Source organism: Leuciscus leuciscus, assembly GCF_965113295.1.
Source record: "Leuciscus leuciscus genome assembly, chromosome: 1".
Classification (NCBI taxonomy): Eukaryota; Metazoa; Chordata; class Actinopteri; order Cypriniformes; family Leuciscidae; genus Leuciscus; species Leuciscus leuciscus.
The window spans coordinates 68,971,829-68,992,744 of NC_138725.1; the positions used below are offsets into that span (position 1 = coordinate 68,971,829).

A 20,916-nucleotide genomic window follows, 5' to 3' on the forward strand; every position below is an offset into this window, starting at 1 on the left:
ATCTTTATAACCAAAAATAGAAAGCCTTTCAAGGTGTATTTACCCAGCCTTTTCTCTGTCTATCCCCCAAAAAGCCGCTAAGTCCATCAATACATTCAACTTTGATTACATCTGGAAAAGAAAACCACATTATCTGAAAAAAAGCAACTATAGTGAAAGACTATGAAGATGGTGGACTACAAGCCATAGACTTTGATTGTAAGATTAAATGGTTAAGATGCTTTCTAGCAAACAGTAATAGCTTCTGGTATTGTGTCTCCAGGGGTATTGATTTACTTTTGCGCTGTGATTTTGTTATTCCAAAACTTCCTGTAAAGCTGTCTGCATTCCATTCACAAGTTCTGTTATTTTGGAAACTATTGTACAAGCACAATTTTACTCCCCATGATGTTCCCATCTGGAATTGCAGATTCATTCTCTTTAGGAATAAGTCCCTGTATTTCAATGAATGGATGGAAAACAACATTTGGTCTGTCACACATTTACTGGACAGTTATGGCAATGTTTTATCTTTTGAAGATTTTGGTACAAAATTAAATTTTCAGTGCAATCGTAAACATTATGATATGGTTATACAAAGCATCCCTTCTGCCTTCCTTTTGATGGCAAAAAATGCACTACCTAATTTGCTCAACCCTCCTCTTCTCCCTTCATTGATGATTGCTGGTCACCAGTTCTGTAGTTGGACTTTGCAAAACAAAGTGTTCCGTGATCTCTTTTACTCTGACTTTATACCCAATGCAATACAGCCGAAATGCGGCTTCTCTTATTTTCACTCATTCTTCTCTGAAGAAACTGCGCACAGATTTTTTAAAGTTACCTTTATCACCAAAAGCTAAAGAGCTTCACTTCAAAGTCATGAATGACATTTATCCTTCAAGAGAACTCCTCTCACGTAGATTTAACTTTGATCTAACCAACTGTATATTCTGTGATGAGGAAATAGAGACCACGGATCATTTGTTTTTCTTTTGCCCTTATAGTAACACTTTTTGGTGTGACATGTATGATTGGCTGGAGCCTTATCTCCAGGCTCTCTCCAGTTTCACCAGAGATAATCAGTGGTGGACGAAGTACACATACCATGTACTTGAGTTAAAGTAAAGATACTCAAGGTGAAATATTACTCAAGTAAAAGTAGAAGTGCTGCCTTTAAACATTCACTTGAGTAAAAGTACAAAAGTATTTGCCTTCAAATGTACTTAAGTATCCAAGTACTATGATTTTTTTATTGCTATAATGTCCTATTATAATTTTTGTCACAAGACTCTTGCTTAACTCAGTCTACGTGAAGACTCTGTCACTCTTGGCACATCAATCTATTAATAAAATGACATTAATTAGTCTATATATATATATATATATATATATAGTTCGCACTTTTTTGCTTAAAAACTGTCTCAATAACAAGCGCAATAAAGCACCTTTTTGCAAAATAAAAGCAGCTACATGATCCTTAGGACAAAGATGGTGAACTACAACACTCTCCACAATCGATCAAAATGGGCAAATATTGTTTTAATGGCATACAAAGTTGCGAATGTTCACTGAATGTCCAATGTGTGTGGTACAGAAGATAGGGAACGTCTAAAAAGTTCTATTTTTTTTCCATTGTGTGCAAACAGACAACTACATTTTTGCAAAGTACAGATGTAGGATCTGAAATGTCAGCAGGCTGGTGTGAGCACTGAGGATGAGGAGCCCAGAGCTGAATCCTGGAGATGGTGCCATGGATGAGTCCCTCCATCACTCCACCAGCCCTTATGAGTCCCTCCATCACTCCACCAGCCCTTATGAGACCCTCCATCACTCCACCAGCCCTTACGAGTCCCACCATCACTCCACCTGCCCTTACGAGTCCCACCATCACTCCACCTGCCCTTATTGCCTCAGATTGTGAAGCTCAACACATCACGCAACAACCTCAGGCACAAAGTAACGGCTCACCTCTGGCGGTCAGCTGATTCATCAGAATAAAGCCATAGAATGGGAACCGCTGTGTTGAGATGGCAGAAGGATGTGGGGCTCAGCGCCTGTAGCCTACATACATGATTGTAGTTTGAATAAAGCTTTGTTTCATGTGTTGACTTGTATATGCATTTGTTTATTGTGTGATGGTGACTTTCATTCATTCTTTTACTAATTTATTAATATTTCTTATTGTTGTCAGTAAATAAAATATAATTATTTAATTAATGCTTTATTTAATTGTTTGAATGAAAATGTAGACATGTTCACTATATACACATCTAGAGTGTATTCATGCATAGCTATGTCATATGACATAGCCTACATTTTGTTTGTTTTATTGAATTATATCATTTTCAGTAAAAAAGTAATATAATGAAGTATTGGTCAGCATTTATGGTTGTTATTATTGTATGTTTTGGGGTGGGATAGCAATGCAATTCATTCTGGGGTAATATTAATTTTTAATATTAAGGATACTTAAATTTTTCGAGTATAAAATCAACAGTTTTCTCCAAAGGCGAATCTTCGCACAACTGCCCTTTGTGCAGACATTACAAACGCTGAGGAAAACCATTCTAGGTAGGGCTGTCGAGTTACTGATGTTATGAGGTATATATCAATCATAGGTTTGTGTAGTGGGTTGGTAAAAATGAATGTGCTTAAAAATGAATGTGTATATGTGTAGAGGGGGAAAAAAGACACCCCTTAAAATGTTGTATGGCATTTGTGCGTTAAAAATTGGATATAAATTGGTGTGAATTCATCATTTTCATTCAGCAGTTCATTGTGTAGAAAAGAATGCTTTGTTGCTGTTTATGCTTGCTTCCTGTAGAGGGCGCTGAACGCTATTGTTTCAAGCAATTAAATATAATTAAATAGTCAATTAAATATTGTCGAAGACTGCAGCCAGTACTCCAGTTTTACAGCGTCTCTTGTTTATTATTTTACAGGTGAGCAAAACTGTTTCAGAAACTGGTTGAAACTAATGTAAAACACTGTGCTTCAAAGACGTATGTGTTTATTTTTGTTAGATTACTGAGAAAGACTGTTTATTAAGACGCATTCTGCATTACTGGGTTATGTATTAGACATAAGAGGGACAAATAGGTGAATGCAAAGTGAAATATGAGAAAATATACACGTGAAAAGCGTTCATGGATGTTTTAAAGACTTTATAATGTTGATTTTGTTATCGGATGAAAAAGTTTGAGTGAGTTTAATATGCGTTCGCAACTGGAAGTATTTCGAGCCAAAATGGCGGTGTAAGCATGAGTGAGTTAGAGCCAAAATGGCGGTGTAAACCATGGTGTAAACATGAGTGAGTTAGAGCCAAAATGGCGACGTACATATAAAACCATAGACAGTGTATAAAACACGAGGATTGCTTGAAGCGAAATGCAATATTCATTTGTGACAGTTCAAAAATGAGAGTAATGTCTCATGAATGTTATTGTGATGTGAAATACATGATATTCGGTTGAAAACCCTGTAAAAGGAGAATGTATCTCTGAAAAGCCTTAATTAAAATGTAACTATCTTTATTGAAATATGTTAATGTTGTTAATGCATTGAAATGAACAGTCAATTAAATATTGTCGAAGACTGCAGCCAGTACTCCAGTTTTACAGCGTCTCGTTGTTATTATTTTACAGTGCTGGCCAGTGTTGTACATTCAACTTACTGTACGTTCACACCGCCGCCGACTTGAGCTGCAAAGAAGCTCTGGCCGCCCTGTCAAGGACGCTTGTCAAAAAGTACGGGGAAGCTTGTTGACGCTTTGGCCGCTCTGAAGTCTGTGTCACACCCATGGTCACACCATGAAATGTTATAATGACAGCATTTTTATAACCGTTTTGGTCACATTTGGTCGGGAAAAAATAATAATGAGCTATTATTATTATCATTAATAGTGAGTGCGCGCGCGCGGCCAGGGCTCTCTCTCTCTCTCTCTCTGCTCGTTGTTATATATGCCCTGTCAAGCGCGCCCTGTTAAACTGACAGGACTTAAAAACACATGCAAATGATAAACTTTCACTCTATGGTTAAACTGTGCAATTAATCCGATAATGATAAGAAACCCAGCAACGGCGATGATCAACTTCTCCTCCATTTTCTCGGAACTAATGTTTTGGTAGGAACGAAAGTTTACATCGTATGTTTCTCCGGAATCAGCCAGCGCGAAGGACGTCTATATTCTGATTGGTTTCTGGCGTTTTTTTTATTTTATTTTATTTATTTATTTTTTTTAAAAGAATAAACTCTCGTCTGGGTATAGATGTGGTCTAATACCAATCGAATATTATTCAAAATGTGTCTATTACTCTTAAAACCTGACTATGTGTCATCGATAATAGAATCCAGAGTTGTCTTAAGTCTAGAAGCTAATATAGAGGCTAAAATTTTATAATCATTATTAAGAAGGAAAATTGGTCTCCAATTGTCTAAAATTAAAGTGTCTTTTTTTGGTTTGGGAATTAAGATAATTAGGCCTTGAGTCAGGGTAGGCGGGAGTTTACCATCAATAGACTGTAAGAAAAGATTTAGAAGAAAAGGAGCAAGTTCTTCTGAAAAGGATTTATAGAATTCAGAGTTTAACCCATCTACACCAGGGGATTTATTTAATTTAAGCTCTGTAATAGCTTGAAGGACTTCTTTTATACATATAGAACTATCACAATGTTCTTTCTGATCTTCATTTATAGTTTTCGAATTAGTAAGACTATCTATAAAAACAGAGGAATAAGTTTCATCAAATCCTGATTTATAAAGAGTGCTATAAAAGGTTGAACAGTAATTAATGGAGTTTCTAAGTCTGCCTTTTTTTTCAAGAAAAAATAATAAATATGTATTAATTCTGAAGGGTTAATAAAGCAATAAATAGTTTACTCAGTAAAAATAATTCTCAATATTATATGTTTGTTTGTTGAGCTAGAGATCCCTTGCTAGGTTTAATTTTTTAAATGAACAACACTACACCTGGGAGAAAGTTTAACATATCGAATACAGCCTCTTTTTTTTTAATGCATTTATTCAGGAGACATGACTCTCCATCTGTAGTCAGACTGTCAGATCTGCTAGAGGGAGATCATTCACTGTCAGACTCGGCCTGTCTGGCGTCTCGTGGGGCAGCATACTGTGCCATGTTAGGCAATCCTGACGCTACACAACAGCTCAGACCAGAGCGGGAAATGGCCATTTCATTTGCAGAAAACCTGTATAGAAAACAGATGAGCAGTGAATGTAATGAAATATAGCCTGCATTAGACTTACACTTATATCTAATGAAATGTGAAATGATCTGTGAGATTTAGTGTTTGTGGAAGTTACCATTGATCTGTCTTCTCGTCATAGCGCTCCACATCAGAGATGATGCTGGATCCATTAAAGCCTCCGACAGCAAACAACAGACCATTAACTACCTGGAGTTTGAGGAAAGGAAAAAGGAAAATGAATATTGTACAGCTAATGTCTTTAACTTTACATGAATAAATCTTATTATAGATGCACCACTTAATTGAAACATAGTTAGAATGTTTTGACACACATTGATCTTCGAAGCCTTCTACAATTTTAGGGTGCAACTTTCCAATTTTTCTCAATATGGAAGCAAAAAATAAAAAGTCCCCCATATTTATTATCATCAAATCATTATTTTAATGTTATTTCATATTTTCACCAGATACAGATTTTAACTGTCCACATCTCACCTCAATGCCAAAGCCGCTGCGTGGATTGCACATTGATGCAACATCAGTCCAGATGTTAGTGAGTGGATTGTAGGCCTCCGCACTCCGCAAAAAAATGTCATCATCAAAACCACCAACCTTTAAATAAATACATTTTTGATTGATGTATTATGTGCACATCCATGCATGCATTTACAGAAGTGCAACCTTTAAACTGTGATTGTTCTATATTTCTGTATTTGTGTGATGGTTATCATAGCTAATTAAAACTATAAAACTGTGTTTAATACTCACAGCATACACTCGATCTGCATAAGCGATCACACCAACAGCAGCGCGGCGGCTACTCATGGGAGCGATGAGAGTCCACTGGTTTTTTTCAGGGTTGAAGCTCTCAGCAGAGGAGAGACACTCGGTCCCAGTCCAACCACCACAGATATAGATCTGACAAACACAAACATAACATGGATGATGTTTGTGCACAATCATCACAGACTGATCAGAAAAGCAGTGTTTAAAACACTCAGTAAATTTTATATTCCTTTCCATATTAACACTATTCCTTAAGGCATATCTCTATTTCCCCTTTCCTTCATGCTTTACAGGCATTAAGAGTCTCCAGCAGAAGAGTGTGGAGTCATGGGTAAGTGCTCTTACCCTGCCCTGCAGTGAGGTGGCGCTGACTTCACTCCTCTCTTCATTCATGGGTGCCATCATTGTCCACTGATTGGTGTTTGGATCGTAGCGCTCTACTGTTTTAAGCCGTTGTTCTCCATCAGAACCACCAATGGCATAAATGAGCCCGTCCAGAACAGCAACACTAACAAAGCCTCGGCGTTCGTACATGGGGGCCACCTACAACACACCAAATACATCAGTGTGCGAACACACACCAATACACCATCTCATTGGTTCTGTCCTATCAGTTGCAAATAAATACAATGGTATTACTATTATTATTTTTAACGGTATTTTTTTACACAGTCATGATGGTAACTCTGGTGTATTGTATTATATTATATTATATTATATTATTAAGCTACAACAATTGCTGAAACACAAACAAAAATGTATCATGGTTTATATCTATTCTTTGAAGTAATGTGGACATCATCATTCATCATCATTCATCATCATTCAGCACTATGGTCCATGTCAAAGTACAATCCGGTACCATCACTGTACCACAATACTGTTTTGTGAAGGAAGCTAAATTAAAGTTACATGTTGACATACAGCATTACTCACCTCATGCCAAGTCTGAGTGATGAGATTGAATTTCCTCACGCTGTTGAAAAACTCCACACCATCAAAACCACCAATACAGTAGACAAACTCATCCAGGACTGCTGTACCATGAAAGGCTCTGGGACGCTCATCCTCTTGAGTCACACTGACCCAGCAGTCTGCCTTCTCATCATATGCCTCAATCGCACTGGTGAGATTGTCGCCGCTCCATCCTCCGATGGCCAATAGGATCGTTGAGGGCAGACGTGGACGTGTCAGTTGATGCATGAGTTCTGAGTTGGTGGGTTCATCCGTGTTGTGGTCAAACAAAGTCTTCACTGCATTGATGATAACAGGCTTGCAGGCTTCATTCATCACTAGTGCATTACACTTTACATTATTGAGGAAGTAGTCTGAGGACATCAACCCCAATCGAACCTGAAGCACAAGGGAGAGTTTAGACTTTCAGAGACTGTATGTATGACAGTGTGTATGTAATGTAAATGACAATCTTGATTTAAGACTTTTAAGATATTTGTAATGAAAAACGAGACAAAAATCTCTGTTTTACCTTTGGCAGAAGCACGGCAATGTGTTGCCTCCTGTTTTCTGGTGCATGATTAATCCAGTGGAGGACGGCTTCAAACACCACCTCCTCCTGTCTGACATTCAGCTCATCCTCATCAATGATCTCCTCCAGCTGTTCCAGGGAGAGCTCCAGGAACTCCTCAGGTACGTGCAGAACCTCCTCAAAGTGCTGCAGGATGTAGTGCTGTGCTTTACCCCGGAGCTTTGAGCAGAAGTAAAAGTCCTCTGTAAACTTGTAGATGCCAATGCAGTTCTCTGGGCATAAGTGTGTCTCCAGGAACTGACAGCAGGCATCTACAAGACCTGAGACTAAGGTCATGTCAGCCGCCACCAAGAGCTCCAACACATTCTCCTGAGTAATGAGCACAGATCTTGTGTACGCATACTGGATAATAAGAGGCATGATGTCTCGGGATATTCCTTGAATTTCACAGACATGTTGTGCTGGGCTGCTCCAGTTGTTGGAGAAAAGAGCCCTGTGAACAAATTTGACAATGAAATACAGACATTAATAACCTTTAATTAGTGTTTGGGGTCATACAGACCCCAATGGATTTTTCCTTCATTTTTTAAAAGTGTTAACTTCATCTCAGGGGCATGAAACTCTGTGACTTTTCCTAAATAATCTATCTAAACATGCACAAAAAAACTGGGCTTGATTTGGTTGTTCTAAAGGTGTGTACAATTTTTTTTACCTTTTAAGGTGTTTGGGGTTAAAATGACCCCACATTGAAAATGAATGGGAAAATGAAAAAAATGACTTTTTTTTATTTTATTTGTCAAAAAAATAAAAGTAAATCCATTATAAATCTGAAAATTTCTACATAGAAACCAAGGTCTGGTCCTAGAGCATAAATAAAAAGTAGAGCGAACTTTCTATCTCATACACACACACACACACACACACACACACACACACACACACACACACACACACACACACACACACACACACACACACACACACAACACATAAACAAACACACAAATGTATGTGTTTGCAACAGAGAGCATTTTTACAGAAATTGGCAAATAAAATAAACAAAACTGGCATAAATCTAAAAGAAATTACATTTAAATCAAGGTCTGGTCCTAGAGCATAAACCCAAAGTGGAACGAACTTTCTATCTCATACACACACACACACAAACAAACACACACAAACACACACATGTATGTCACTGCAACAGAGAGTATTTTTATAGAAATTGGCAAATAAAATAAACAAAACTAGCATAAATCTAAAAAAAAATTACATTTAAATCAAGGTCTGGTCCTAGAGCATAAACCCAAAGTGGAACGAACTTTCTATCTCATACACACACACACACAAACACACACAAGTATGTCACTGCAACAGAGCATTTTTATAGAAATTGCCAAATAAAATCAACTAAACTGGCATAAATCTATAAAATGTCACATATGCAACATGGAACAAGCTTGTTCCCCCCCCCCCACTCACACACACATACACATACACACATACACACATACACACACACACACACACACACACACACACACACACACACACACACACACACACACACTACAGTCATGTCATAGTGGTAACTTGTAGATAATAATAATAATAATAATAACAAAATATATAATAATTTGCAAAAGCAGATAATTCAAAATATATCAGAAAACCACAACAAATTCTAACTCTGACAAAAATACAGATTTTTTATGCATTGCAAAATGTTTACATAAATATTCATCACAAAATATATAAGTTCTGAGGGGAGGTTGAATAATTGAATGAATGAATGATTCTCTATGGCCCTCTATTGGATATCTTTGGCCATTGCACTTTAATTCCTTTCCTATAAGAAATAAAGTTTTTCAACTAACCTTTAGATGGCAGTGTTCTATCCCTAACACATAGAGCAATGTCCAGAAACTATTTATATTTAATTATGATCGTCATTTAAGTGATTTTTTCTTTTAAAAATCATTTTTCATGAGCCAATTTATGGCCTAGTTATGTATCTGTGCAGTAAATAGGTAAAAAACTTCAAAATTTCCACAAAAACACAGCATAAATGGATAGTTTAGAAGTAAATAAAAAAAAAGATATATAGTTTTCCATATAAAAAAATTATATTTCCTTATGCAATTGCTCTTTAAAAGTTTGGGGTCAAAATGACCCCAAACACCTTAAGTGTTGTCCTTTTTTAACAGTGATTAAGGTTAATGAGCATAAATAAAATAACTTTTCGTTATTTACATTTTAATTTCAGCCAAATTTACTTAGAGAAACAGATTAACGTTAGTTTCCTATATTAAATTTGAAATGCTGGGTAAAACTTCATTCATAGCCACTTCTAGAATCAAATTTCAAGAATGGTTTTTCCTAGATATTATAGTTACATTCATTTTTCTGGCAATACAGTACACTCATTCATTTTCATGCATTTATATATTTGGACTTAGGCAGTTTCAACAGTATAATGTTGGCAGTGGAAATGATATATAATTATAATCATTTCTTGGTAATTTGCGCACAATTGCAGTTCAAATGCTTCTTCTCACCTAAAGTAGGAGCTGCAGCCACACATGATGATCTTGTGCACTTGAAATTCTCTGTCATCTAATATGATAATCATGTCAGTATGTTCACCCAGTAAACGTGCTTCATCATACACGGCCAAAGCCGTTCTTATGTTCTCCATGTTCTCTCAGGACTGTAAATGTATTCAGTCTTCTCTCCTCAAACTCTGATTAAAGTCACCTCAGGATTTTGTCTTTGAGGGACTGTTGCTCAGGAGAGTTCTATAGAATGTCTCTGTGACATCATAGTTGTAGAGCTTGAAAATATCTCTTCAGTTTGTGTCTTGGCCACATAATTATTATAGAGTTTTGTTTTATCGATTCCTTTTGACACTGACACTGAATTAGACATTACTGTACGTTCACACCGCCGCCGACTTGAGCTGCAAAGAAGCTCTGGCCGCCCAGTCAAGGACGCTTGTCAAAAAAGTACGGGGAAGCTTGTTGACGCTAAGGCCGCTCTGAAGTCTGTGTCACACCATGAAATGTAAACAGGAAAAAAAACAAGCAATACATTGATAATAGGAACCTTTTATAATGACAGCATTTTTATAACCGATTTGGTCGGGAAAAAAAAATATTTTGATTAATATGCGCGAGGGAGAGAGAGCAAGACGTAATGTTTGAAGACGGTGAAGGTGAGTGCGCGCGCGCGGCCGGGGCTCTCTCTGTTTTGTAACTGGTCCCTATATGAAAATAACGTCATATCATAAATGATAGGAAACCCAGCAACAACGATTATCAGTTTCTCCTCCATTTTCTCGGAACTAATGTTTTGGTAGGAACGAAAGTTTACATCGTATGTTCCTCCGGAATCAGCCAGCGCGAAGGACGTCTATATTCCGATTGGTTGCTGGCGTTTGCCGCTGCTTGCCGCAGAACCGCGTCATAGCTCATTACCATAAAGTTGAGATACTTTCAACTTTCAGATTGACGCTCAAAACGCCCAAAACGCGACGCCGATGGATTTGACGCTCCTTGCAGCTGAGAGAAGAGAGAAGCCAGCTTCCATTGAAAATGAATGACTTCCGGTAACTTTGGAAGCTCAAGTCGGCGGCGGTGTGAACGTACAGTAAGAAAAATTTATGCGTTCGCAACTGGAAGTATCTCGAGCCAAAATGGCACGGCAGTTCGTGACATAGTCACGAAATTTAATCTATTGATTCGTGTTCGTGGACACGAATTTCCCCATTTTTTCGTGTCACTCTGCACGACTTTCAATCTAATGTATTTCAATGGGACGTATTTTTCGTGCCTTATGCCGTCTGGTCATTTCCCCCTCACGTCCAAAGCCGACGTTGAGGGTACCCCCTATTCGTCACTTGACAATGGAGAGGGTCGTCCGATAGATTTGAGTGCAAATCCCTCATCTTTGAATTTTGAACTTTGATTATTTTTCTAACCCTAACTTTGTTTCCTCTCTTTTTTATATAATTTTGGGCTACATTAAAATGACATAATTACAGGACGGTATATTTTCTATATGCTTAAAACATGCCTTAATTTAGGTGGGATATTTTATAATTTTCGATCACATATTGTGGTAATTTCCCCCTTACGTCCATAAGCCGACGTTGAGGGTAGCTAGCTGAAACACTTTTCTAAATCGGTAATATCAACGATTTTTCCTCTCTTTTTTATATAATTTTGGACTACATTAAAACGACATAATTGCAGGACTGCATATTTTCTGTAGGCTTAAAACATGCCTTAATTTATTGTGGGATATTTTATAATTGTCGATGGTATTTCAATTTGCAATGGCTTATCGTGAGCCTACTTTGCTGCTTTTTTTTGCAAAAAAGAAAAAGAAAAAAAGAATAGCCTAGTTTTATAGAACTTTCATCTCAATACTGATTATGAAGTTGTAATAAATTAATTATATAGCCTACTGCAGAAATGTTTAAATTACTTTATATGGACATATCCTTTGGCAAAGAGATGGATGCATTCTGGGAAGTGATATGTGTTTAAATGTAATGGCTACATACTCATGTTTCCTTCACTTGGACATTTATGCTGACCCCTTTAAAATGTTTAGCACGGATATAAAATATTAAGACTGTACTTTTTAATTATGATTGATATTTTGGCGCAATTTTGTGCAACACGTCACTGTGTGTGTGACCATCGCAGAAACCATTGTTTATAAAAAAAAACATGTTCTAAGCCTAGATATAGGTTCTAGATGTATATATGTATATATAGGTATATAAAAAAAAACATGTTGATATATATATATATATCAACATGTTTTTTTTTTTTTTTTTTTTGACGTGTAAATGCTTATTGAGAATTTATTGGGGGAATAGTAACTTTAATTGGGGACATCTAGATGATGTAATTTTCTCTCGATCATCGTGGTTCACACACAACGTCACTGTAATGTGTCGTAATAATATTATCACTTGATCTAACGTTATAACGTTACTGCACATAACGCTGCCTTTATATCTGGGATGGCGAACCCTAGACACATACACGTCATTAAAAAAAAAAAATGTTACGCGACTTTTAACAGTAGCACAGGAAATAGGAACAACGTGAATCTGTATTTATTTATCCTAAGAATTTACAAGAAAATGGGAATCACTCACTATTAGAGTACACTTTTTAAATCTTATATCAACATAACACTACATAATTAACATTTTCTGTTGTTCTCCCTGCAGATCCTGTCAAACATCACCTGTCGAACCTATCCGAACCTGATTTTCAAAACCCAAAGGCACTTTTTAAGAAGCCAACCTCTATCTCTTCATTATTTTCTATATCTTACATCCTCTCTGTTACTCTCTTTCATCCTCAATCTTTATCTATCTCACAGTCTTTATCTATTGCTCTTTCTTTCCTCCCTGTCTGTCTTTGTCTACTTGTCTGTCTTACCCATCTTTGTCAGTCTGTCTGTCTGTATCTGACTGTCTGTCTGTATCTGTCTGTCTGTCTGTATCTGACTGTCTGTCTGTCTGTATCTGACTGTTTGTTATAATGCCAGGGGGGTCTACAAAAAAGATCTGCCCCTTTTGCCAGGGGATTTTATTTTGCGCTCAAAAGATCTGCTCACATTGTAAAAAGGAGCAGCCTCTGAAGCAGCGCCTCAAGAAGAAGCTTCAGAGGTTTGATGAGAAGCGAGAGGAATGGGTGGTTGGTCGTAAGAAAAACCACAACACTGCATCCATCAAGGATGAAGCCAATATCATGGTACGTACAATTTCATACATGACAGTAAACTGTCCAGATCATCTAGGAAGTACATTCAGTGGTACCATTTGTTATTAAGTGAGCATGCCAGCGCAAGGTCAGAAAGGCATTATTTTTTGCCAATATAGATGAATCTTTTTTTTCCAATGATACTTTGTCCTCCCTGTGTCATCAGAATCAATTTAAAAGTATAATTTAACTATCAACTTTGAAGGCACACGTAATTGTGATTTGTAGTTTTTATTTTAGTGGCAATACCCTTAAGTAATCACATCTTCACCATAATACATCACATACCAAAATGATCTACCAGAGCAAAATTTGAACACACAGCAAATATAATTGAAACTCAGGAATTCTTGAGTTCATAACATATACAGGCATGCATTATGACAGAATTACAGGTGGAATTTAATAATCAAACTTTCTTATCGAGTGGATGAGAAATAACACATGAACTGCATTCATACTGTACTACTCAAAGCACTTTAAAATGTGAATGCGTCAACTGTAAATATGTGCAGCATTCACCCATTTGGTCACGTAATCACTAAGGTTCTGCCTTTATTTTTACTAAATCTTTAGATTGTCATTGTCCAGTTGCACAATGGTTACATAATCTTATCAATGTAGGTGCAAAACCCGAGCTACTAATGTTACAAAAATAAATATTTATATAAAGTTATATAAAGGGTTCCCTCATGGTGTCAGATTCATCTTTTTACTGTTTTTCTATATAGAGTTGTTTTTTGCTTCTATTGTATGAGCCTTTCCTGTTTGCACATACAGCTAAACTCACCATTAGGTTAAAAATCCTGAATGGCAGTAACCTGGATGCTGTCATTAAAGGTAGGGTAGGTAATCATTTTTCTAAAAAAAAAACATTCCAAATTTGTTTAAACTGTCTTTATATACCAATACATAATTAAAATGTAAGTACTCTGAAAAAGAAAATTTAAAAATCGAGTGACTGTAGACCTTTTAATCTGCAATAAACACAGCTCATTATTTCCATTCACTCCACCCCCTCCCTTCTGAGCTCCTTCCAAAGCCACGCCCCCAAAACACATGAACTCGCGACGCCAAACGCTCAGGCTGGAACAAGACGCATTTATTACCTGAGACGAGTGGAGAGGAAGGAGCGCAGTACATACAGTGACATCATGTCAGAATCACATGTAATAAAATACCTAACTTTATCACTATGAATATAAACAAATAAGATTTCTTTTAGTACTCACTATCAAGCTAGCATATCGATAATGGTAAAGTTTCATTCGGTAACGAGCTATATTTATAAGGCAAAACTAAAAACAGGTTGCATTGATACACGTTTTTCCATTACCATCAGTTACACTGTGATGAAGATGAATTTCGTGTAAGATTCATAACATATACGGTGTTTTGCATGTGGAGTTTCCATGATGAAAACATTGTTGACTCTAATGAAGACTAACGTAGCTGCTACACTCCGAGTCCGGAGACAAGTACCGCATCGTCGGTTCGAGGACAGGTCCGGGGTCGAGGGCGAAGCAGAGGAGGTCGTTCAAGAGCGCGGGCAGGGTCCGAGGAAGTAGTTTTTGCCTTGTTTGCCTTCGCTGACTGCATATGCAGGTGCTTTGAGCTGAATATTTCCGGGAACGGTGACATGTGATGAGTGCACGCCGGGCAGCGCGCGCAGTGGGGCTCGGGGCGGGCACGAGACATGAAGGCATCTGATTGGTTCTTTACATTCGCACCGAATGGCAGTGATTGGTCAGAGTTTTTACTGTCCTGCAGCTGCTACAGAGGTCTGATTTTTTTCATTCCTTTTTCTAAACACATAATGTATTGACTACTATCAGGATGGAAGGACCATTTCACCCAGTATAAAAAAAAGTGTTTCTGAACAGGATTACCTACCCTACCTTTAATAATGTTATATATTTTTAAATTAATATTCTTAGTTATTTATGTTGTTTTTCTATTACTTTAAACAGCAAACACACAATTTTGTCATTGCAGCTTGAGAAACTCCATGCCATTGGCTACAAACCAGTTCTGCTACTAGGAAAGGAGAACAAAAAAAAAGAAATTAAGTGCGAAATATTAACGCCTCGCTGCACACTCTCCACCTTTGCCCAGGACTACCTACAGAAGATAGGTTCATTTTATGAATACCTTTGTGAAGGTGAGATGCATGCACTGTATCTTAAAGTCACAGTTCACAACTTGTGTTGAGTACGCAAAATATTTTATTAATGTTTAAATCTTAAAGGAATGGCTCACCCCTGAAACTTAAATTCAGTCATTCTATTTTTCTGCTGCTGAATGCTTGTATGATCATAGTCTACTCTATGTGACGTCTCTACCAACGCATTTAACGTAGACGCAAATGGGTAGAAAAACATAAAAATTCACACCTGGCAATTGATTATGGGAATTGAAGTAAACTGTTTCAAAACAGTAGTTTCCTGCAACTGCAGATGTAGACATGTAGATTCTAAGTGTATTGAGCCCTGTTTGTATTAATAGCATGCAGCACACTGGTCTACAATGGGATTTGGCACCCAGAGTTAAGTGCATTCAAGCATATACTGTCAACTTTAGAATTATGTTTGGTATGTTTTTGTAGGAGACATATTTCATTTCTGTTTTCAGCCCACATACAACCATATTTTTAATGTTTAGGCAATCTGACCACAGCAATTTTTGTAGTGACATACTAATTGAACACATTACATTTGCAAAGACCCGTTTTGGTCACTGGGTCAATGAATCAAATGATAATGAATCTATATATACTCATTGAAACAATATCGAGGACAGTGCTAAAATGTAGATCATTAACGGAAATAGCACAAAGAAAAAGAAAACCATCAAATTTTTGCTGGATACACCACAAACTTACACTGCTACTAACTTTGAGGCATAAAGCCCAAAGTTTTTTAGCGCACGCAGTCTAGTCTTAACTGAATAGTTTGACCCAGACTGTAAACGAACATTATACTTGTCATTTTTTCAATAGATATTATGAGCACTCTGGGTTTTATTTTTCTGACTTAAAGATATATTGTATTGGTTATCGTCATAGAAAATCAATCAAATATATTACAGATATCTAATACATCCAGTAGACTCTCAATAGTTCTCCTGCAATCAAAAGTGCCTTCAAATCTGGTTGGAGAAAATTTGGTATATATTATTCAAACACATTTACCTAACAGTTAAAACAGGTACAGATCAAGCTTATGGTTAACCTCTATGTTTTAAATAAGCAAAACACAACACTTGTTTAACTTGCACAGGATGGACCAATGAGGCAATGAGGATCAGCTGATTACTCTGCAGCTCACACCCTGCGAGGCGAGCCCCACGGAGGGGCAAGTGGAGCAGGCGGAATCCACGGAGGGGCAAGTGGAGCAGGCGGAATCCACGGAGGGGCAAGTGGAGCAGGCGGAATCCACGGAGGGGCAAGTGGAGCAGGTGGAATCCACGGAGGGGCAAGTGGAGCAGGCGGAATCCACGGAGGGGCAAGTGGAGCAGGTGGAATCCACGGAGGGGCAAGTGGAGCAGGCGGAATCCACGGAGGGGCAAGGCGGAATCCACGGAGGGGCAAGTGGAGCAGGCGGAATCCACGGAGGGGCAAGGCGGAATCCACGGAGGGGCAAGTGGAGCAGGCGGAATCCACGGAGGGGCAAGGCGGAATCCACGGAGGGGCAAGTGGAGCAGGCGGAATCCACGGAGGGGCAAGGTAATTAGAACAAATTTAAAGAGTTACCGTTTATATTTGTAAAGGCCAAAAGTGTTTGACCCATGGGTTACCTTAACTTGACTTCCAGTGTTTTTCCCCCATAGAGCTTGATGCAGGTTAGGGCTCTTTTCAACGAAATGAACTCAAACACACCATGCTATAACTTTTTTGCTGCTTGATAAAGTAAAACTCACTAGGTGATGATACACAGGGCAACTTTTTTAGCAATGTTGCTGGGCAATCTTGCCGAGCGATTGTTCCTTGGGCACTTTCACATTGAAAATGGGCAACACATTTCTATCTGGATAATTTAGATGGGTTGTGGGCCCTGTGTCTCATCTGGTTGCCCGTTGACAGCAACATTGCTCAAAAATTTGCCCTGTGTATCATCACCTACAGGGTTCTCATTTTCAATGGATAATCTGCTAGAAAAGTTGATCTGATATTACATAATTAGATAGATGAAAGGTCTATCTGATTCTGTACAAGGGCTGTTGGAAGGAATTTTGTGAGTCTATTATAAATCTAAAAGTAAAATAAGTACTACTAATCAAATGCTGAAATTACTAGGCCAAATTTGATTATTAAAGATATTAGGATAATTTGAATATTCAAAATAATTGGGAATGTCAGTGTCCCATGAACACTTAACTTAACCATTCTCCCACCCCTTGCGTTCCCTGAACAAGTCAGCGCAGGATCAGCGCTTGTTGAAACAAATTAGGATTATCACAAACAGGATGGACATAAACGATAAAATGAAACACGTGGAGTTAATGGAGCAACCTTAATTCAATCGCAATAAGAATGCATGTACTTTACACCTATTAATACATGTACTGCCACACTTGTGCGATGTTGTGATCTTCAAGTATTTTAAATAATAAGTTAAAGATTTATTTGGTATATGAGTAATTTTCTTTCTCCAAACCCACAGCTGTCTTCACAGGGTCAGCCAGGGGCACAGTTGCAAGTCGAAAAAAAAAAAAGTCAGGTATGTAAATAATGTTTGTCCGTCCTTCGGATGAGATGTTAAACTGAGGTCCCTGACTCTCTGTGGTCATTAAAAATCCCAGGGTGTCCTTCCAAAAAGTAGGGTGCGGTGGGGTGTAGGGGTGTAACCCCAGCATCCTGGCCAAATTTGCCCATTGGACCCTGTCCATCATGGCCTCCTAATCACCCCCATATACTGATTGGCTTCATCACTGTCTCCTCTCCACCAATAAGCTGGTGTGTGGTGAGCGTTCTGGCGCAATATGGCTGCCGTCGCATCATCCAGGTGGATGCTGCACATTGGTGGTGGTTGAGGAGATTCCCCCTTCCATGTAAAGCGCTTTGAGTACCCAGAAAAGCGCTATATAAATGTGATGAATTATTAGGGGTTCAAGCACGAAGTGCTGAAACCCTATTGTAATTGTACTGATTTTTATTATTATTATTATTATTATTATTATTATTATTCTTCTGCCGTAAAACGCATTGTGCAGCCCAAACCGTAACAGCTGGAACCTTGAAACTTGGACAAATGATAGTGCTCAATTTGGGGAAAACCTATCAAAATATGGCCCAGATTGGCCAATAGGTGGTGCTATAATGACCACATTTACTAAATTGGTCATAACTCATACATAGTTTGTCCTAGAGGCTCAAATTTAGCATCAATGTGATCCCTGGCTCCAGACGAACAACATGGCTATCTCCAAATCCCGATTTGAGCAAAAAAAAAATTTATATGGCCACTTTTGTCCAAAGCCTACTTTGGCAAACTAGTCCCTGGTTTTTGGTCCAATCGGAACCAGACCAGTCTAGGACAATTCTCTGGACTGTCTAGATAAATAATTATCAAAAAAAAGTTGAACTTTGGCATTTGCCTGGCTGTAACAGGGTCATTTAGGAAAGGGGAGGGACCAAAAAACACTCAAAAGCCTATACAACCTAAGGGAAAACCTCAAACTTCACAAAAATCAATGAGCATATGTGTCCTAACATGGTGAAGAAGCATGCCAAGTTTCGTGAAGATCGGACAATTTTTATTAGGGGTTCAAGCACGAAGTGCTGAAACCCTATTGTAATTGTACTGATTTTTATTATTATTATTATTATTAGGGGTTCAAGCACGAAGTGCTGAAACCCTATTGTAATTGTACTGATTTTTATTAGGGGTTCAAGCACGAAGTGCTGAAACCCTATTGTAATTGTACTGATTTTTATTATTATTATTATTATTAGGGGTTCAAGCACGAAGTGCTGAAACCCTATTGTAATTGTAAGGATTTTTATTAGGGGTTCAAGCACGAAGTGCTGAAACCCTATTGTAATTGTCCTGATTTTTATTATTATTTTTCTTCTGCCGTAAAACGCATCGTGCAGCCCAAACCGTAAGGGCTAGAGCATTGAAACTTTGCCAGATGGTAGTACAAAAATCGAGGAGAGGTTCAGAGATTATGAACCCGATTGGCCCATAGGTGGCGCTATAGCGACCAAAAGCGCGAAACAGCTCATAACTCCTAGACCATAAGTCGTAGACTCAAGTGTCTTATATCATTGGAAAGCTGGACGGCTGACGAACAAAACGTATATCTCCGATTTCATTTCCGCCATGATAGATTTTCCGCCATTTTGAATTTTGTCAAAAACCTACTTTTGCGAACTAGTCTGTGGTTTTTCGCCCGATCGGAACTAAACCAGTGCAGAAATGTTCTCTGGAGTCTGAATATCAATAATTATCGAAAAAAAGTTGAAATTTCGATTCAAGGTCGCTAAGGGGCGCCAAAATGTATGTTGTGGGAGGAGCCTATTTTACTAAAACGGCTATAACTCCAGAAGTAAATGAGGTATATTCACCAAACTCGGTTCACTTGTGTAAGAGGTCAATCTGAGGTCACAGTAAAAACATTGCGGTGATTGGCCACATGGTGGCGCTATAATATGAAAAAAACATAAAACAGGCTATAACCACCTGACCGTTAGTCCGATTGACTTGAAAATTGGTATGCAGTGTCTTGGTCCAAGGTGCCATGTATGTCTATGAGGACATTGGCGTATCTCAAAAAACATGGCCGCCATCGGCCAATGAAATTTGAGCACCTATTAGACAAGGTTTACGGAGGCTGATCGGAACAAAACTCGGTAGGCATGTTCGACTCATGGCCCTAGAGGTCTGTAAGAATTTTGAAAGAAATCGGCCACTAGTTGGCGCTAACGAGTTTAATGGCTCTGTAATCACGTGGTGTTACACTTATTGTCACAAAATGCATACCATTTGATAGATCTCCTCTTGTTGAACAACTTTGCCTCAAGAACCATTGCTGTCAATCAAACCGTTCATTAAATATTCGTAATTATGTTAAAAACCTACTTTTGCGAACTAGTCCCTGGTTTTTCGCCCGATCAGAACCAAACCAGTCTAGGACAATTCTATGGACTCTCTAGGTCAATAATTATCAAAAAAAAGTTGAACTTTTGCATTTTTCGCATGGGTATATTGGGTCATAAAGAAAATGGGCGTGGCAAAATGCACTCAAAAGCCTATAAAACCTAAACGAAAACACAGAACTTCACAAAAATGTATGCGCATATTTGTCATAACATGCTAAAGAAGCCTGGAAATTTGTATGGAGATCGGACCAAAGGTGGCGCTATAACTGTTAAAACACTTTAAAACCATATATTTCCTATGGTAAATTGCCTGTATTGGCTGTGAATGGTCTTTTCCTATGAAAAATTCCATAGGAAATAATTTGATCAAAATGAAATAATTTTCATATAATAATGTTCATGACTCTTAATAAGCATGAAACATTTCAGACAGATCAGACAAAATTTGCCTCTATAACAGTCAAAAAGGTAAAAATTATATAACATGTCATTAAGCCAATAAGTGGTATTTTACTGCTTTTATTCATGCCTGGTGTAAAAATTATGACTAGTACTATTATACAAAAGTTGAGA

At 37.9% G+C, this 20,916-nt stretch overlaps 1 protein-coding gene across 2 annotated transcripts in view; it reads right to left on the reverse strand.

Moving 5' to 3' along the window:
- Positions 1-4,345: 4,345 nt before the first annotated feature.
- Positions 4,346-20,916, reverse strand: part of LOC309510877 (kelch-like protein 10) — a 127,841-nt gene continuing 111,270 nt past the window's right edge. The window contains exons 1-8 of one of the 2 annotated variants that reach the window (XM_082185832.1): positions 10,014-10,064; positions 7,456-7,948; positions 6,906-7,322; positions 6,315-6,512; positions 5,952-6,101; positions 5,679-5,795; positions 5,299-5,390; positions 4,346-5,183 (exon numbers count right to left, since the gene is read on the reverse strand). In XM_082185832.1, coding sequence (XP_082041958.1) covers positions 5,057-5,183; positions 5,299-5,390; positions 5,679-5,795; positions 5,952-6,101; positions 6,315-6,512; positions 6,906-7,322; positions 7,456-7,948; positions 10,014-10,039 — 1,620 coding nt within the window. In that variant the 5' untranslated portion in view covers positions 10,040-10,064 and the 3' untranslated portion in view covers positions 4,346-5,056. Of the gene's footprint in view, positions 5,184-5,298; positions 5,391-5,678; positions 5,796-5,951; positions 6,102-6,314; positions 6,513-6,905; positions 7,323-7,455; positions 7,949-10,013; positions 10,065-20,916 lie in introns of those variants that run through there. The other variant, XM_082185833.1, reaches the window with a different exon arrangement.